Consider the following 20,618-nt stretch of genomic DNA (forward strand, 5'->3'; position numbering starts at 1 on the left):
CCTGTGTGGTGTTAAAGTCAGTTTTATTATTAGGTTCTTAGTTCCTAGTAAACATTTTAATAAAAAAGGAAAAAATATTGAAACATGTTTGTGTATCAGTCTGCTGTCCTCTCTTGACCTCTCAGATAAATAAGATAAATCTAGAAGCTTCATGTTTATATAAAGTAGTTCAAACCAGCTGAAGCAACTCAAGTTGGTAAAATGTCTGACCACAAACTGATCATTAACACGTTTAACTATTTAATTAGATTCAATGAGATTAACTACAGATGCACAAATTGTTTGTTCTTTATTATTTCCGGTTAAACCAACTATTATCTAATCATTATCTGATCATCAGGTAATTATTCATATTTGATCATAAGTTCATTGCTCTGAAGTGGATTGTTAGGGCCGGGATATTCTTGCTGTGTATGTGCACAGCAACTTGTGCAGGACAGCAGCATAATGTGGCCAAAACGCTCAATACTGGAGGTCCCTGCCGGAGAAACGCTGCACTGAGACTCTGACATAGTGAGTTTATCCACGACATTTCACTAAATAACAAGAGTTTCCCAATCTGTTTTTTTTTTTTTATAATGAGGTTCAATTGCAAAGCTGCAAAATCAATCCTGCCAGAAAATGGACAGCTACAAAACATTCATTCATTCCTTCTCCTAACCGCTTAATCCACTGAAGGGTCGTGGGGAAGCTGGAGCCTATCCCAGCAGTCTTCGGGCAAAAGGCAGGGTACACTCTAGACAGCTCGTCAGTCCATCACGGGGCCACACAGAGACAAACAACCACACACTCACTCCTATGGGGAATTTTAGAGTAGTCAATTAACCTAAAGTAACAGAGTTAATTTGTGATGATTCCACTTGCCATCCTTTGTATTTGTATAATTTAAGCCTATTATGAGTCTGCCATTTTCAGTCAACAGATTTTATTTATTTACATTTATTGTGATGGGTACTTTAAGTTCAGATTTATTATGAAGCAATTGAACGCCACCTGTCGAGCCCCTGCAGGACGGACGCCCCCCTCCGTCTAGCCTCAGTCTGATATCGGGAGGACTAGTGGTAAGTTGGCTTGCACTGATCTCTACAGTAATCTTTTTATCATCGTGTTTTAAATATTTATTTTCCGTCTGCATGTATTCTGTTAAGTTAACAACTGCTGATGTTATGTGGTTGTGCTTTGTAAAAGGCTATGTTACTCAGTAGCAACTTGTTAGCTTTGTGTGGCTAATGCTAGTAACTCGGCTGCATAAAACAAGTGAGTTTTCTTTTTCAGTTGTGTTGATGCCGTGACTGTCGGAGCTGATGAGCCTGTTTGTTTTTTTTTTTTTAATGTTTTGAACCAGAACCAGATGTGGTAATAAAGAAGCCGTGGATTCTGAGACTGGGTATCTTGGTCGTCATTTCACACAACGCAGAAAAGAATAACCTAGCCGCTACACTATTATACATGTCTTTGGATGGTGGGAGAAAGCCGGAGTACCCAGAGAGAACCCACGCACACACGGGGAGAACATGCAAACTCCACACAGAAAGGCCACTGTCCAAACTTCACCCCAGTCGAGGATTGAAACAGCAACCTTCTTGCTGTGAGGCCACTGTGCTAACCACCATGCCACCGTGCAGCCCAGCTGGAAACATAAGCAGCATAAAACTAACAAATAAATTGAACATATTTGATTGAAACAACTTCAAGAATCCATGACAATTACACATCAGTGCTCACATTACTATGTCATGTAGGAAAACAAATTTAAGCATGCTCAGAGTTCATTTTTAAGGGTAGGGGGGGGGGGGGGGGGGGGGGGGGGGGGGGGGCTGCAAATCTGCTGTGCTCACAGTACCCAAATGGCTCGCAGCGGCCCTGCCGACAAGCGTTTTTCTGGAGGGACCAAACTCTTAAGTGTTGCAGTTCCAGCCCTGCAGCTTACTAAACAGCCACCCAGAAGCAAACATACCAACTTTAAATGCAAACACATGTTCTGGAAATAGTTGACTTATTGAAAATTAATCTCTTGCACACCTTCACAGCTAAACTAAACGGTGACACCGCGACCTCTCACCTGCTCTATGAATAGTCTGAGTGGAAAGCGGCGCTGGCGCGTCTCCAGTTACAGAGAAGAAGCAGATGTCCTCTGCGTGTCGCTGCCAGCAGGTCGCATCTGAGAGCAGAGAGGATGCGGAGAAGGAAACAAGAAGGGAAAAAAAAGCAGGACAAGGTGAAGGGGAGAGGTGTGCAAGCAAACAGGTAAAGGCCTCACGTGGATGACATCTTTGCCTACATGGCTCTCTCTCTCTTACCCAGAAGGCGGCGGCATCGGGTCGGATAAAAAAAACAAAACAAAAAAAAAAAAAAACACCTGATAAAACCGCTACGTCACACACTCACACTGAAAGTTGATGGAGAGGTATCGCGAGAGCGCAGCGCTGGTGGGGGCTGGATGTGCCCACGGCTCGCCCTCTCAGCCGTTTAATCACACGGTGGGACGCGCGATCGGACGGAGACTGGCGGCGGCAGCAGCAGCCGGGGTGAGTAAAAAAAAAAAAAATAAAAAACCCACGCGCACCGCGCTGTGTGGGGCTTCATCACGTCTGGAAAAGAGCAGAGAGGACTGTCATGCGTACGCACTGAAACAGAGTTGGCGTGTGTGTCCCTTTATGTGCCTGCGTGTGTCTCTCTCTGTGTGTGTGTGTGTGTGTGTGTGTGTTAGGTTAGGTGAGAGGCAGACCAGATGTGTGATCCTCTCCAGATGTGCTCTCGTGACACGTCTCCTGTGACAGGATGACTGCCTTGTTCTTCTCCATCATCATTCTCACGCGCGGAATTCTCATCTTTAGTTCCTTCACATCGGGTTACTTTGACCATCAGATCAGGTGCCGTGGGGTCAACTAAGCCCCTCGTGCTTCACGCATCTTCACCCTTAACCAGTCCACGTCCAGTTTGCATCACTCTTTCCCAGTTCCAGGTGTGATGGCTCAGGCCGTCCCATTTCAGCCACTCGGGTACTCTTTTTGCGCGTGTTTTTTTTTTTTGGTCAAGACTTGTTGATGGCTGAGAGACCGCAGCCTCTCTCCGAGGCGTATTCACGCGCCGTTGTCATCGCTCCCGTGGGGGGGGGGGGGGGGGGGGGGGGGGGGATTTAATGTTGCGGTTTCGATCCCCGTGATTGATGACTTTGGCCTGCATCACCACCGAGCCTACAGCACCGTCACATTATAGAAATGGTGACACAGCCTTCTGCCTCGCGCGCGCACACACGTGAGTAGCTACTTACAAAAAAAAAAAAAAAAAAGAAAAAAAAAAAAGGGAAACATCGGTGTCGACATCATTACGCAGGAGCACCAGCATTTGTTTAGCCTTTTTTCTGAGGATTTTCTTCATCCAAAACAAGCATTTACATTAAACCAAAAAGAAAGAAAAAAAAGCTGCAGGAACTTGGATTTGATCTTCTTGATGGAACAAATAATTATAAGCAAAAGATGAAGAGTATGCACTCAGCTACAGTAGCATCTTCATCCTTCCCCCCACACCTCCAAACTGAGCTGAAATGTCGCTTTGACATTTAAATTGGACTTCTCATCAGTTTTAGCTTGTGGAAATGAAACAGAAGAAGGCATCACATTAATCTGCAGAGTGAAGGTAAACATCAGTGTGTGTGTCGATGTGTGTGCCTGCTTGTGAACTTCAAGCTTTTGCTTTAGTCTGAAAAGACCTGCTCATGTCCTTATATTCACCGAGATCCTCTGTAGCTTTAATCCAAGCTTTTACATCTTTATGGAGGAAGTTTGTCCTTACAGCACTTGAGTTGAATATGAGGCCGGAGAAGTCTTAGGTTACTGACCAGCTCTTGGATAAATTGACACAACATTAGAGATGAGATTGAGGAAACTCAAGTTTTGGTTCAGTTTTTATTTTTGTTCTGACTTTTTCTTTCATTTTTTTAAACAATCTTTTATTATTTTCAGACCTGTCATGAAGGATGTTAAATTCTACTGGATTCACTAATTGTTTTTAATCTCCAGAGTTTTTCTCTCTAGACGGGTGCTGGTCGTCTGAGACTGTGGGTCATTCTTTGACATTTAAGTTAAGGTGTTTCTGCCTCTGTGGCTGAACTTGGGCCCACATGCATGAGATTATGAGAGGGATGAGGTATAAAGCAGAGAGGATTAGATAGGAAAGGGTGAAGAAGGAGGAGAGGAAAGCAAAGAGACGTTCATGTGGCATGTCTTCTTTGACCTTTGCAACCTGCTTTCCTGGGAAAGAGTTCTTTTTCACTTATCGCCTTTTTTTCTGTCTGATGTTCTTTCTTTCCTTTCTTCTCTTGTCATTATCTTGATCCTTTCCCTAACTTCCCGTGGTTTCCTTTCTTTTCCTTTCATTTCCTTTCCCGTTCTGTTCATTTCCTTTCATTTTGTTTCATGATTTTCCAGATTTTCATTCTGTTCTTTAACTGCTTTCCACTACTGTCCCGTACTTTATTCTACTCACCTTTTTCTTCCCTTTACTATGATTTTTTTTTCCATTAATTTTCTTATTCCTTTCTTTCTCCCTTTCCTTTCATTCTCTTCTTTCCTTATCTATTCTGTAATAACATTCCCCTCCTCGCTTTCTTTTCCATTCAATCCCATCCCTATCCTCCCCCCCCCTCCCTCCCGTCCTCTTCTCCCCCACGTCTTCTCACTCTGCGCTGACCTAAACTGTGAAAAACTCACATGATTCCCAACATGCATTGTAAATAAGGATGGTTATGTAATAGCCTAAATATTAAGTGCATTTTCACGCCTCTTTGTATTTCTTTACTAATAGGATTGGGCGCACACATGCGCCACGATTACAGTGGCTTGCATTTAGTTGCATGTGCGACTGTTTGTGCGCGTGCATGCCCATAAAATATGCACATTATCACATGTGTGCTTTATTGCCACAGAGACTAGGGAAATGACCTTGAAGCTCATCCAAAAAGGGGGAAAAAAAAAAAAAAAAGATCCTTGTCGCTTTAAAATGCTCACACATGTAGCTGCATGTGCTCCTTTCTGTATGTTCACGCTCGTGTATAACTTCTCCGTGGACTGTAAGCAGAAAAGCAGGGGGAGAAAGTAAGGGAACAGAGGGGAGGATGAACTCTGGGCTCTCCCTATTGTCAAGCAGGGCTATTTGAAGTTACACATAACCCAGTTACAGGGAAACCACAGTGTGTGAATCGCTGAGCACATGCATGTCGAGTTTTTCAAAAACGTGAAAGAAAAGAGACAGAGATGAATGGGCGAAAGCTGGGGAGAGTGAATAAGAATGGAAAATAGAGGTCAGTGGAAAAGAGTGAGAGACAGAAGGCAGGAATGGAGTGAATGGGAGGCAGAGGAGAAAGAAAAGGAGCATGCTGTTTCTGCAAGAAAAAGAGCTTCTGCCTTTTTTTACAGGGATGTCTTAATGCACTTCTTGCTGTTATGTTTGCTTTAGAGGGAGGGAGGCAACGTGAGAGACGGGCTATTGTCCTCAGGGACAGTATCAGCTCTTTGTTCAGCTCGCTTGACACCGGTGTCACCGTCGCCACGCCACACTAACCCACAGCACGATAAGAGGGAGACGGTGACAAGTCGCTGCCAAAATGGTGTCAAATGATTTCATTTTTATTTTCGTCCAACTCTGAGGTCAGCTGTTGACTTGTGGAATGTGTTCTTCACAGCTGAGGGAAATAAACAGGATCATAAAATGCGAAACAAATGGGCGAATGAGGCTAATGAGAACTGGGCAAGATGCTGATGCTCTGAATTACCGAAGGAGGCTTTGAACATTCACGCTCTGATTATGAACAAAAAAAAAAGCAAATGTGTGAACTCAGACTGAGGCCACATTTAACATGTCATGTCGAGATGTTTAGTGTATTTTTGTGGCACGCTTTATAGCTGGGATCTTGTTCAGTTTGAGTGGAAACTTTAGAGCTACGCTCATTAGAATATCTTTAACTGAAATGCTCATTTCATTCATGGCTAGATGTCAAAACTACGATTTATTCAGCTTTCATTCTTCTATTTATGCCTGTTTGGTTGGGATTTAGAAAACAATTAGTGATAAAATATACTGTATCTTTTAAACCTCAATGAGAATCATTTTTACAACTCACATGCATTTATTCCAACAACCCCCTGAGATATTTTCACATCCACATACAAGCCATTTCGGCCTGTGAGAACAAGCACCACATAGAGGAGGATGTAGGAGAAGGCACGTGTCTAAAGTTTGTTCTTGACTCTGCAAACAGCTTTTTTACACCACAAAAGCTTCTAACAGCAGCTGTTTCACGCAATCAGGTGAAGAATTATCTACTCTTATAACTTTCAAGGCTTTTCATCTTGTTATATGAAATGCTGGCAAATCCTTTTCATTATCTGCTTTATCTATTGGAATTTTACCAAAAAAAAAAAAAAAAAAAAAGATCCAGCTTACTTAGTATGGCATGAAAAACTGCACACATTTACGTCAGAGCCATTCAGCACTGTTATCCAGGTCTCATCACTCAATGGTGACCAACTTTGTTAATGCACTTCTGGGAGAATTTCTGCAAATCCCCTCAGCCAGGTTGAAAAAAAATCTGGAAGACCTGTTGATCTGTCAGCAGAGCAGCCATGCTTTAGAAATGAATGAACATGGGAGGAATGTGTTGATTTTTCCACAATTTTGACCCAGTTAGCAGCAGTGTTTCCTAATTCTGGGCTCCCAGTCCTGCAGATCGAGTATTTTTTTGTTTAAAACAAAGCTTCTAAATACATACCCCATTGAAACTTCTTCTAAGTTAAACATGTTCTCAAATTTCATCCATGACCGTCAAAACTAAGCAACCAATCCTCTTCTTTCCTGCTTACACTGAATGCACATATGTAACATGCTTGAATGGCCGTTAGGTACTGTATGCATTTTTTATTCAGACCTGCTAGTGTAAATGCAGATCATTTATAAAGTTGCTCCACTGAACTTGGTCGGACAAATTTAGCATCCATCTTGTGTCCTATCTCTTCTCTGAACTCTCTCTAACCAGTAAAAGTCAGCCCAGTGTTGACTCTTGTCTTATATCTTGCTCTGTTTCTTTCTCTATTCCTCTGATAATATCTTCATGTGAATCTTTAATGAGCCATGGTTCAAAACGACAGATGTATTGATATCTAGTTGCTGTAAAGCATTTTTTTAAAAAAACCCAAAACATTGAATTTGATTCAACAAATCAAATCATATCTTAAAATCCCAACATATCTTTAAGTTAAATTTGAATGAAAGAAATTGTTGCTGTAAGCACTTCTGGGTATTGGTGGCTCCATGGGTGCATGTAATAATAAAAAAAAACACATTTTTATCCTAAACACACCAATTTAGAAAATGATCATTCATTTGAAGAAAAAGCTTCAAAACACAAAAACATAATCATGAAATGTTTCCTTTACTGTGATCTTTTAGGTTTTCTGGACTTCTCCTTTTAAGTCAATTTTATGTACAACTTTAGTCATGTGAGATTGTAAATGTGTGACTGATCATCACTGCATCAACAAACAAACTCCGAGAAGTGTTGATTGGAAGAGTTGTTGCTCCTCTGTGAAGATCACGGTGACTTTGTCTCACTCTGGTAACATAACAGATCTCAGATAGAGGAAGTTTGATCCATGCTGCCATACTGTTGAATGTTGATTTGATGGAGTGACAGGATGACAGATGAATGTGTGGGGAATATGTTTTTGCAGAATGTTGACATGAATCACAGCGATGCGGATCAAAGAACAGGAATTGCACTGCACCAAGAAAACAAACAAGCATAGTCACCCTTCAGATTCTGTCCTTAAAAAAAAAACCTGGAAATTACTTGCCAGCCACCTTATGAGCTGAAGAAGAGATGAAAATTTGGAGGGAACATAAGAAAAAGACAAAAGTGATGTGCAGGCTTTGATAATATGAAAAAAAAAAAAGATGAGTCTGGAATTGTTGCAAATAAATGGAAAATTTGAGAAACCATGGCGAAGGAAAGGTAAAACAGCACCAAGGTTAGATAAGAACCATACAATTGTATCACACACAGTATAGTTTTTGCAGTATTAGTGGTTGCCAGAGAAATAATAGTTATGGCAACATCAATAGTGACAGTATAAGAGAACCATAAAAACAGCTGTCTGGCTTCAGTACTCCCAGTTGTGCCCTCACTGGCTTCTATCGATCCGCAAGTAATCATCTGCTGTCGCATGTATACACACATCCATTACAAACTGAAAAAGATCATTTTTACATCCAAACCCACCCCTTTAAAGTTTGACCATACTTTACACTGAACATCGGAATCCAAAAATAAAAATGCTTTCTTAAATAGTTTTATTTGTTTTCGTAAACCAATTAACAACTTAAAGCAACATATAATATTCCTCATTGTGCTGATATCTTACGACTGGCAGTGAAGACAGGATAAAAAACACAGTTGAATAAAAATGACAGACTAATGGCTATACATTCTGCTACTTATATTCTCAGTTTATTATAGGGCAGCATAGTGTGTGGTGATGAGCGCTATCTGTGTGGTGTTTGGATGTTCTTCCTGAATGGGTTTTCTTTGGCTTCTGTCCACATTTGAAAATCATGTTTGTTAGATTGATTATTGATGATGGCTGTGAATATAATTTCCCTCTTTGGTGCTTGAAAACCTATGCAGGGTGTGCCACGTCTTGCTCCGTAAAACCTTAGGGCCCTTTTCCACTTGTAGCATCTCAGCTCTATTTAATCGACTTGACTCTGTTTTTTATGCTTTTCCATTATGGATTTCTTGGCAGAATAGATGCTTTATTTCGCACCTACCCACTGTATATAAAAGACAGACGGAGCCTCCATGATGTCACCTGTAGGGTTCTTAAGAGATGAAGTGAAGCTCATTGGGCGGTTCCTAACATCGCCATCTTGGCAGCATCACTTGTGTCATCTCTCCCGGAAAATACAATAAGTAAAGAGGTAGAGCTGAGAGTGAGGCTGTGAGTGTCGGGGTGGATGATTGACGTCTATAAAACCAAAAGCAAAGAGAGGTAAGTGGGCTAAAGCTAAATTAGCAGTTAACCAGCTAAAAAATTGTTCAAGATTCCTCCTTCTTGGATCAGGATATCGGGTACCTGTCAATCAAAAGGACACGCCCCTAAACAGGCCGAATTTTGAGATTAATTGTAAATTAATTGTACAGAGATTAATTGTACATTAATTGTACATGTTGTTCTGTCTTTCCTGTCGTCTCCACCCCAACCAGTCGAGGCAGATGGCTGCCCTCCCTGAGCCGGGTTCTGCAGGAGGTTTTCTTTCTGTTAAAGGGGAGTTTTTTCCTTCCCACTGTCGCTGCGTGCATGCTCAGGATGGGGGATTGGATCGAAGTCATGACTCGATGCAATCAGTTGGTTTCTATCGTAGTATATGCATGAATTGGCTCGAAATGATGTGTATGTTGATTCATGTATGTAAAGTGCCCTGTGAAAACATTGTTGTGAAGTGACGCTATACAAATAAAGCTGAGTTGAATTAAATTACTTAAATTAGGGAGATGGAAAAAAATTCACTCCTCCTACAGTTGCCATGAAGGTAAACATGACCTATTAAGCCTAAGATGTTTTTTTTGTACCAGGCTGTAAACATGTTTATTTCTCTTGTGAAGTTGGCCTTTTTAACATGGGACTCTATGGGGATTAGGAGGGTCTTGGCTGCAGCCTGGAGAATGAGGTGGGGCTGGATATTGGGAGGCGTTGGACGTTTAACCCTGCTACCCAACATTCTGATTAGATGAACCCTAACCATAACTCTAACCCTCACCCTTACACTAACCCACACCCATTTGACATCCAACCACGCTCATTGGACGTCCAACCTCAGCCAATATCCAGTCCCGCTCCATTCTCCAGGCTGCAGCCAGGGGTTATCCTGGGGATTTGCTCTGTTTTGGAGCCCCTAGTGGATGAGGGGTGGACTGCAATTTTTGGCACTTCTGCATCTGCTTCACTTTAAATCGCCAAATTTGAACCACTTGCACCTACCTGACTGAAGCATCTAGCCAGTTGAGTTGATTTGAGATGTGATGCCAACACATTGCAGGTAAATAACAGCTGTTAAATGAACTTCAGCCTTTTTAAAAACAGTGACCGTGCAATTAGAACCATCAATAAACATTAGAAGAAGAAGAAAAAGAAGAAGAAGGCTGTGTGATTTTATTATTTCTTTTGTCATCAACTAGGGAAATGGCTACATCAGGAATACCTTCACCTCGCTGTCCTCCATTGTTGTGTTTGCGTCACATACAAATGGCATCACAGTACTTCATGGCCACAAACCCAGCGGCATTTAGACGATACTCATTATTTAATTTTAATGGAAAAAAACTGAGTTGAGTCAAATCAAGTAGAAGCCAGTGGATACTAGTGGAAAAGAGGCTTAAGATACTTAAGTCAAAGTATTCTAGTGCCAGTGTGTCTACAATATGCTAAAACCTAATTCTTCAAAACATAATCAGGAGTCTTTACATAAACCAAACAGCACATATTGCACTGCTTCACAACAATACTTTATGATTCATTCTGAACTATTTAAGTTTACACACACGGGCCACTTCACTGGGTCCAGGTTGGATCCCTTTTAACGCTCAGATCTGCCTTAATTCCTCCTGAGAAAGATTCAACAGGGTGTTGGAGACATTCATCATAGATTTTGCTCCATATCGACATCATTCAATTATCGGATTTTTTGTTTCTCCGTGATGTGAATCTCCAATTAACATCCCAAAGGTTCTTGTTATATGATTGGCTGATTAGCTATTTGTGTTCGCAAGTAAACTGAACAGGTGTGGCTAATAGGGTAGTCTGACTTGGTCAATAAAACTAGTAAGAGATATGCTTGTATGTAATAATTGATTTCCGTGGGGCTTAAGTCTGACCTGCTGCAGCCACATTAATGTAAAGACAGAGGTCGGTTAAGGTGACATATGATCAGCTGATCTGAATAATCCAACAGGTTGGGATATTAATTTAATTTTAGAAATAAGTAACAGTGCTGTCCAAACTTTCCATTTCCATGGTTCAACTGATGATCATTTGCCGTAGCACTCAACATTTAAACCAAATAAACAAAGATCAAGAATCTGAACTGTGGCTGAAACTTCTGCTCTGACATGACAAAAAAAAATCTCTTTAGTTGTCACAGTATTTCATTGTCACGGCGGTCAGGATCTTTAAAACCCAGCACATTCTCTCTTTAAGTTTTACTTTCATTTATAAGCTCCTTTTTATTAATGTCTTCTTCTGGGGTACATATTATAAATCTCTTTTGCCACCCCAATCTCTTTTTTCTATTAGTGACATTACCTTTTTTTGTTTTGTGTTTTTTGCACTTTGCATGTGATGTTTTGTTTCTGTCATCAGGGCAACATATTTTCCAACCTGATGATATACGAACTGTGGCATACTGGTGTTTATAAGGGGATGTTTATGGATTTATTGGTCCCAGCTGGAATGCTGCAGAAAATTTAATTTAAATTATTTCTTTCCATCTGATTTGTTTGCATAAGAGCTGGAACAGGTGGCATATTACATCCTGGTTCTTTGTCACTCCTATTGTCAGGATATAGAGATGCATGCAATTTTGCATTGTGTGAAATATGTGTATTGTGCAACATAGTCACTTTTTATTATTCTCCAGGAGCTGAAGCAGGCAGCATGCATTTTTGTTACTCTTATTATCAGAATAAACAGAGATTGCAACTCCAGGAGGGGTCATGGAAACTTCATATCCAACACAAAGCAGAAATGCACTCCACACATAACAGTATTTTCACTTAGTGTGTATGTTAATATTAATTTTCATGAAAAAAATCATTATGACTAAAGTGAAAACCAAGAAGGACTTTTATGCGGTTCTTCAGCCTCTTATCTAACAAACAGTAGTGATTGTTGGTGACGACATTCTCAGATGAACAGCACTTTTTCTCAAACTGAAAACAACTTTATTGAAACGAAATGAAAAATACTGAATGTATCCTAAAGGAAAATGTGAATTATAGTGTATTGAGATCTATAAACGAATAAAACCATGGTATAAATTTATTTCAAGAAGAAAATATATTATATTTTAGATTAGAATAAATAAAAAAATAAAATTCTGTAAATGTATTTTACTTTTTTTAATGAATAGAATTAGTGTAAATGCATTACAGAAGTAATATTTAATTATTAAAAAAAAAAAAAAATGAATATCAAAATCTGATGAAGGGTCACAGGGAAGCTGGAGCCTATCCCAGCAGTTTTTGAGTGAAAGGCAGGGTACACCCTGGACAGCTTGCCAGTCCATTGCAGAGCCACACAGAGACAAACAACAACTCATGTTCACACTCATTCCTATGGGCAATTTAGAGTAACAAATTAACCTAACATGCATGTCTTTGGACGCTGGGAGGAAGCCGGAGTACCTGGAGAGAACCCACACATACACGGGGAGAACATGCAAATTCCACACAGAAAGGTCACTGTCCAAACCTGGCCACAGTGTTAACCACGATGCCACTGTGCATCGTGGTTTGATAAATTTAATAAATAAAGACACAAAATAAAGAGAATAACTGAACAATTAATCTAATAAATGATATTAAGTAGAACTCTAACTAAGAACATACAGACCCACAACCCTGTGATTTATACTATAACACGGTATACACTGTCTCATCTCCTGCATATGTGCCTGAAATTTGTGACCCATGTTTTAGTAGCTGAATGACTTAACTTACAATACCAGTCAAAGGTTTGGACACACTTTCCCCTTAGATTTAATATAAAAGTGTGTCCAAACTTTTGACTGGTACTGTACATCAAGCTGAAGACGTTAATATTACGAATTGAAACAAACAACAGAGGGCTGTAAAGTAACAAATCATTCGTAAGTCCTCTCAGGAAGCTTTGCTGTGACCTCATAACCTTACAGTATTACAGAGAGAAACTCAACCTTTAGAAAGACTCAAAGTCAACCTGGACTGATTTGCACAGGTTACAAGATGCGGTCATGCAGACTACACTCACACACGTATACACACACATATGCAGAGTCTGACTGCACAACCAGTGTCCTCACTTCAACATCACACAGGGAAAATCTCTTCAATTTGTGGACGTCATCTGGGCCGCATCCTCCAGACCTGATCTCCGTATGCCTTCTAGTGTCGGGTCAGGGAATTTGATTGACTTGAGCCTTGACTCACTCTGGCTTCCAGGAAGTCTCCACCATCAATACACATCAACATCATTTGCCAGCTCAGTGTGTGAGAGTATGTGTGTGTGAGTGCGTTTGTGTCCTCTCTCAACCAGTGGCGCACAGTATTTCTCTCTGTGAAATCACATGGTTCGGCTTTTTCCCCGCGTGCCTGCTGCTTGGCCTATTTCCATGGTAACTAGCCGAAGATGTGGGGACACACATAGGAATACACTTGTGAGCCCACACATAAACACATATGCACACACACACACACACACACACACACATACACACACACACACAGGGACACGCGGGGTCCACATGAAAAAAAAAAAAAACGGTCGTGCGAGGGCATGCCACAGCGATTTAGGCTGTGTGTGGCTGTAGGGTGCAGTCAGAGAGAGGATGTGTGAACACACACTCCACACATGCATAGCAGGAGGCGCACGCATACACGCTCACACATATGTGCTCACACTGTATGCTGAGACAGAAGCTCAGGATGGTGTGCTGTGGAGGAGAAACGGCACACAGAGGCATGCCAGCCAAATCCCTCCATAAATCCTTTGGCAATTTGGATTTGTTTGTTAATGGACGATAGATAGATAGATAGATAGATAGATAGATAGATAGATAGAACAGACATAATGACAACATTTATGTCTCCATGTATTTTGTACCCTGCGTACTCATCATCCCATATCCCCCCTACCTAATGTGGCTATCACCATAGTGACAGCCCACGCTTCTCACCTGCTCACTGCAGCATCCCTGCGCCCTCTGGCCTTTTGCCAAGGGGGTGCTGTGGCATTAACGCAGCCCGGCTATCAGAGGAGGGAGCATTGCCAAAAGTGGGGAAGCTATAGGGAAAGGAAGGAAGTAAGGAAGGGAGGGCGGAGGGGGCACTGCGGATCTATTCGCTACTGCCCTGTCGTGTTATGCAACTTCATGTAGACACAGACCCACTCACACAGATCATAGGGTGACCAACACATATAGATTGTTTTTTCTAATCATTACACAGATGCTTAGAAACAACGCATACGACTGGTTGAATCGCCATAAGCTCCTCAAAATGTCCCTGGGTACTGATTATGACATGACATAACAGGGTTCTCTAAAAGGTCCCTGTATCACATCACTCAGGGAGTGTTGCCCTCAGTGATTTGCACAATTCCTGGTGCAAAATCTACAGTATCAAACAAAAGATTTTTAAGGCTGCAGCAGTTGATTTTAGGCCATAGGGTGGCAGTGACAGAAAATAATCCAAACATTTTACAGCTACCACTATAATAAGTCTGTAGAAGACTGGAACAGCAGGAAGGACACACTTATATGATGAGATGTTAAGAGTTTTAAGCTGCTGCTAACACAGTGGTAAATATAACCATATGTCAGAAAGAATAGGTTTGTATCTTCGTGATTAGGATTTAGGATGGAGATAATCCACTAATTTTAGGATGGACAACTTTAAAACAAGGATAAGATCCAGATTTGATATTTCTGTAATAGCTAGCTAGATGGCTAATCAGCTCAGCATATTTAAAAGATGACTAAAACATTCTGGGGATTTTGTTACAGCTTCAAATAACAAATTTTGATGCTTCTTTGATGCTAGTTATTCAACAGGAGAGTTAGCAAGTAGCCAATTAGCAGCTAGCAAGAAAGGTAGCGAGAGACAAAGACTTTCTAAGAATAGGGCAATAAAGGCAAAATGTGTTGTAAAAACACAAGTTATCAAGAATAAAAGGTACAGTTTTATTCTTTATTTTTTTTAGAAGTGACCATATGTATAACATGTATTCACAGATGATCAACATTACAGTAGTTCAGAGCTGGTGCACTTATAACAGGCCAGCTTTAAAGATTAGTCCACAAAATGTTATTTATTGTTTTTATATAGTTTTTGAAAATTAAACAGAAAATATTAGAACAAGAAAAAAAAAAAAAAAACATATAAAAACAATACAGTTCTTACTTTAGGCTACATCCAAGATTTAGCTAGCTAACATTTGGAGCTGGAGCTCAGCCATGTTAGCACTGATAGCTAGCCTAACATTTAAATTTTAAGTCTTAAGTATGTCATCATCAGTACAAAACAGTGTTTTAAAAGACTTAAAAAAAACAATATAATTTATTTGTTCTTTCATTTCTATTCTTGTGGCATCATATATTCATGGAGGGTCTGAAAGCCTGTCCCAGCTACCACTGGGTGTGAGGTAGAATACAGACATAATTTAAGTCGTCCTACCTGGCCAATATAAACAACCAGTCACATTTACATTTAGTATAAGAAAAGAATATTCCAAGTGTGGATTAAAACTGCAAGCTTACTGTTAGTATAACTACTACAGAGAGAAGTGTGCCTGAGAATATACATATCAGAAATATATAATCTTTCAGGTATGAACTATGCAGAACAGTAAATGACTCATAGATAGTTATAATGTTATTACGCAGAGTTCTTCATTGCTTATTGGTTACCAGTCTGCAGACGAGCAAACATTATGTTTGTTGTGTAGTCTGACAGCAGCAGGCAGGAAAGATCTGTGGTATCTCTCCTTCAGACAGCGTGGATGAAGCAGTCGCTCACTGAAGGAGCTCCCCAGCACTGTCAGAGCATCCTGCAGAGGGTGGGATGAGTTGTTTAATATAGATGGAAGCTGGTGCTTTTTGATTGTATGCAGGACAAAAAAAAATATTTCAAATTAGTAAAGTACTCCACTCGAAACTGAATGTTTGTTTCCTTTGTTCCATAAAACACTGACTTGGATTTTAAATTTCAGCCATTTTGATGTGAAATGGGCAGATTGGACATGATTATACGGTTTATTTTGGAAACACACTGTTGGGTTGCTGGTCTGATTTCAGTGCAGATAAACTTGCATTCTAACAACATGGTCTTTCTGTCTTTCAGACAAAGTGAAAGAAAAGAAGAATCCAGCGGAGTTCCCACGTAGGAGCAGCAGTGCAGTCAGATCTACTTTTTTCTGGCCAAATCTGAACAAAGGACGCTTTGCAAACATTCTCAAGTCTTCAAACACAGACTTCTAAATCCACGGAGCTAAAAACAAAAAAACAAAAAAGCCAACCACTGGCCCTGGCTGGAGGACCGATATTTAAATAGCGACACGGCCGGAGAGGGGGAGGGTTGCATGGGTGCCAAATGTCCAACCAAGTCCAACAGCAGCTCCTCAGTCTACGGCCACTTCCTACCTCCTCGTCCTTCCTTCATTTCTTCCTCCTCTTCTTTTCTCTCATTCTCCCTCTTTCTCTCTCATGGGAGTGACATAGAAGCCGTCTCTTGGTCTTCTGCCCCGCCCCTTCCCCGCCTTGCCGTGGAAACGGGAACATCCAGGTAGGGATGTCGTGGAAGAGGAACTACTTTGCGTCGGGTGGCGGAGCGGCCGGCGGGGTGCAGGGTCTTGTGACCCCGAGAACCATGACCTCCATTGCACCCAGCAAAGGCTTGAGCAACGAGCCGGGACAGAACAGCTGCTTCCTCAACAGTGCTTTACAGGTCAGTGGGATGAACTCGAACAAATTCAGGGCAGTCGGAAAGTATTAGGAGATAAACATGTTTTTTTCTCGACCAGCCAAGTCATAGTCATCTGATCTTAATCCAGTGCTTTGGTCAGTTATTTTTAGTTGAATGCGTTTAGCAAAACATAGTTTTGCAAGATGAAAAAAACATTGTTCCTCAATTTGGTTTAAAGAAAATCTGTTCTTTTTATTTACCATCATGTTGCACAGTTCATCTGATATGTGCATAAACTCTTGACTATCAAAGTCTTCGGTAGCGTCACAGTTTTCCTTCCAAGAAATATGCTAAATACAGACTTTAACTGACAGAAAAGTGCAATGAAGTCGTAAAACTGCGCTGCTGTTACATTAACTTTCACCTTTGTTACATAGATGTCTCACATTTTTAATGAACGATTTGTCCAAAAACATCAACCACAGTTAAATATTACATTTTAGTGGCTTGAGATGACATGGACAGGACGTAAAGCCTTGTCCATCCACGGCTCACGTTGCAGTAAATTGTAATCAAGGCACCACAGGGATGAGATTTGCACCATATTAACACGTGCTTGCGTGTTTTCGTGGGTTTTGGCACGAGTGCCGGCCTGACCTCGGTGTGGACTTTTCCAGTGAAGATGCTGACACTGCTCTACTATTGCTGCATCTCCTCTTCTTCTACACACACGCACACACAGACACACACATCAAGACTCCTATCCCTCCTCCCAAGATGTTCAGCTGGCACACACTACACACACACACACACACGCAAAATGCCTCTTGACTACTGGCTTGAGAGAGGGAGAGGGAAGAAAGGGAGAGAGGTTGGAGTTAGCTGAAGGGGGTGGGGGGTGTGGTGTGGTGTGGTGGTGGTGGTGGTGGTGGTGGGGGGGTGTGATTGTGCAGAAGCTTAGGGAGAGCCGAAGAGAACAGCGGGATAGATGCTGAGAGGAAAAGTTGCAGAGGGAGGAGAAGAGAAGAAACAGGGATGAGGAGTATACAGTATGAAAAAGCCGAGGAGAAGACTACAGGGGATACAGCAGGGAGGAAAAGAGGAATTAAAGAGCCCAGCAAGGTAAGCGCGGCAGAGACACAAGTGTGTTTTTTTTTTTTTACGAAAAGCGGAGAGTAAAGATAGGCGGTAGGAGGTGGACGAGGGGAGGAAAAGTAGAGACGGAAAGACAAAGGCACGTGAAGCGGTTAAAGTAGTGGGAGAAGTGGGCCACCTCAAGGACACATGTACACACTCATGCACACACACAGAGGGGGGGACGGGGTGTTTAGCAGGACACAGATGAGCAAGGATAAACTGAGGGAAAGTACTGAGCTGCTTTTTGGCAGGGCATTTCTGTGTGTGCGTGTTCATGTGCGCATGATGTTGTCTATGTGTGTTGGCATTTGGGTTTGGCATCAGCAGCAAAGATGCTCAAGTTTAGACTTGGAATATACTTTTTTAAATTATTCTGTTTTTTTGTTTATTAAGATGATAAAAATGTGAAACACACACATGCTTAATTTGGCATAATGATCTTTGGTTATATTTGTAAAAGTTTTTTTAAAAATTGGATTTATAAGATTTTACATTTTAAAGTGTTTTCATGTCAAAAAAAAAAAAAAAAAAAAAAAAGGAACAAACTGATTAATTTTAAGCAACTCCAAACAGCAAATATTCTGGTATTTGCCTTTCAGGATCATAAGATTGAAAGCACCAGCTTGTGGTTAGCACAAAAGCTCTGCTCTGCCAACATATGCTGCTTTACTACTAATGGATTGATAGTGAGTGAAACACTCTCCTGCCCCTCAGGGCCCTTTGGGCCAGGAAGGTAACCCAGTGCTGCTGCAGTGTAGCAGCAGCATCAGCACCAGCATCAGCAGCAGAGATGTTTGCTCTGTGAGAATTTGTGTAACAAGGGAGACAAGAGGTGCTGTGAGGTAAAGTGCTTCTACACACTCAGCAACTTCTTAAAGCACAGGTAAAAAAAACAAAACAAAAAAAAAAAACAGCTAAAGGACGTATAGAGTAGACTGGCTTTGATGAAGCAGAAAAAATATGAGTTCACACATCAGGCAGCAGCAGGTCTGTGTATTCGTATGTGTGTTTGTCACGCAGCTGTTTGGGGAAACAATATGTCATCCGTTTTTGCTGTATTGGAAGCAAATTTAAGATCAAGATGTTTCCTGCAATGTTCTGCCATTAAAAGTGAACTAAATTAGTTAATTAAAGACTGAACAACCATGCTGATTAACAGGTTGTGTTTTGTGTTTGCTCTTGCGTTCCACTGCTTATATGGATGGAGTCATGTATTTTACATTTGAGACATCTTGTTACTGACTCTGTGTTGGACTGTGTGAAGTAATTTATGCAAAGCTGCAGTGTCCTGCAGAAAGGAAAAATACTAGAGAGCGTAAGTAAATTTATGTGACAAAGCAAAATAGTTGAGTTGTAAGTCCGGTTCTTTGGTTTGCTCCAGGGCTTGTTACTGAGCATCCATTCAATAGCTGTATTGACTGTAATCCTGCAGAGGATTGCAAGGGACTGAAGCTTACACCTGCTAACATTGGAGGAGTGGAGGGTTTTAACCTGATCGGTCCATTACTGTACAAACAGAGACAGACAAACATGGATGCTTACAATCACAGGAAGTTTAAAAAACTACTACTTCACTTAACAGGCTTGGATTGTGGGGAGAAGTTTGTGGGGGAGGATGTAAAGTCCAAATAGCAAGAAGCCAGTCAACTATAGGGTCAAACCCTCTCACTGTGAGATGAGAGCAGTAAACTATGTGATTTTTTAAAAATATTTTGTATGTTTCTAACATTAGTGGTGCTGCAGGGGAATTAACATTTGTTTTTTTGGCAAAACGCCTCATTCAATAAGGGGATGGTCTGCTTTATTGTCTCTGATAAAGACACTTACAGTAGAGCACAGCCTCCCAAACGATGGAGCATTAAAAGGCAGGACTTGCCTGAGAATAATTAGTTTTTTTAAAAATGTTTTTTATATAATAAGGCATTGGATGAGACATCACAGATGTGCCTAAAACAGAAGCCAGCAGCTATTAAGGCAATTTGAATGAGTCAGTGCAAAACAAAAACCTGTAAAATGTATATTTAGTCTGATTTTTATGAAAGAATTCATGTTGATAGGATGGTTTGGAGGCCATGTGATGAGGTTACAGGATATCTCTTAGAACAGGGGTCCTCAACCTGTCGTCCCTGGTTGAGAAGCATGAAGGGGGTCCTCAAGGTTGGGAGCCTTGAACAGGTGTGCCATTTTGATATGACATTAACATGAAACTATAAGTGTGTCATAATAATCCCAATAAGTTCCATTTAGCTGACGTTGTGTGCTTGCTCAGCATTATGGCCTAATGAGACTATTCCAACATTGTGCATTCAATTCTATGCTAGAAAAACTCCTACAACTGAAGAGAAAAAAAAAATTGCAGGAAAAAATAAAGACCAGGCCGTCGCAATGACAACAATATCCTGTGATAAACAAAATGCACAGGAAAAGAGATGACATTACCACGTGGGGTGGTAATAGGAGACCAGGACAGGAGGAACTGGGGGACATGGAGGACAGAGATCAGCTACCGACAGCAGCACGAGGCAGGTGGTGCAGAGCTGATCAGATTATAAAGACCTGCTTAATGACTTCATTAAAGGGCTTGTTTGAATCTGATCAGTAAAAGGTTGGTATGAGCTGATGTGCAGCAGCTGTGTCTCATTTTCTCTTCATGTTTGTCCACTAAAATGATCGCAGATGTCTGGTTTTATTCAAAGTTTTGATGATGCATCTGTAAAATTTAAGATTTGACAACTGAAAGCGGTCATTGCATTTCTATGTATTCATTTGAAAA

The 20,618-nt window shown here is 41.0% G+C and overlaps 1 protein-coding gene across 1 annotated transcript in view; it reads left to right on the top strand.

The window, feature by feature from the left end:
- Positions 1-2,488: 2,488 nt before the first annotated feature.
- Positions 2,489-20,618, top strand: part of usp54b (ubiquitin specific peptidase 54b) — a gene marked incomplete at its 3' end in the record, with an annotated part of 69,631 nt that continues 51,501 nt past the window's right edge. Inside the window, exons 1-2 of the mRNA XM_079261192.1 lie at positions 2,489-2,528; positions 16,148-16,750. Of these exons, the coding sequence (XP_079117318.1) occupies positions 16,595-16,750 (156 nt within the window). The 5' untranslated portion in view covers positions 2,489-2,528; positions 16,148-16,594. The remainder of the gene's footprint in view (positions 2,529-16,147; positions 16,751-20,618) is intronic.

This window comes from Telmatherina bonti, assembly GCF_933228915.1.
Source record: "Telmatherina bonti genome assembly, chromosome: 21".
In the NCBI taxonomy this organism is placed as follows: Eukaryota; Metazoa; Chordata; class Actinopteri; order Atheriniformes; family Telmatherinidae; genus Telmatherina; species Telmatherina bonti.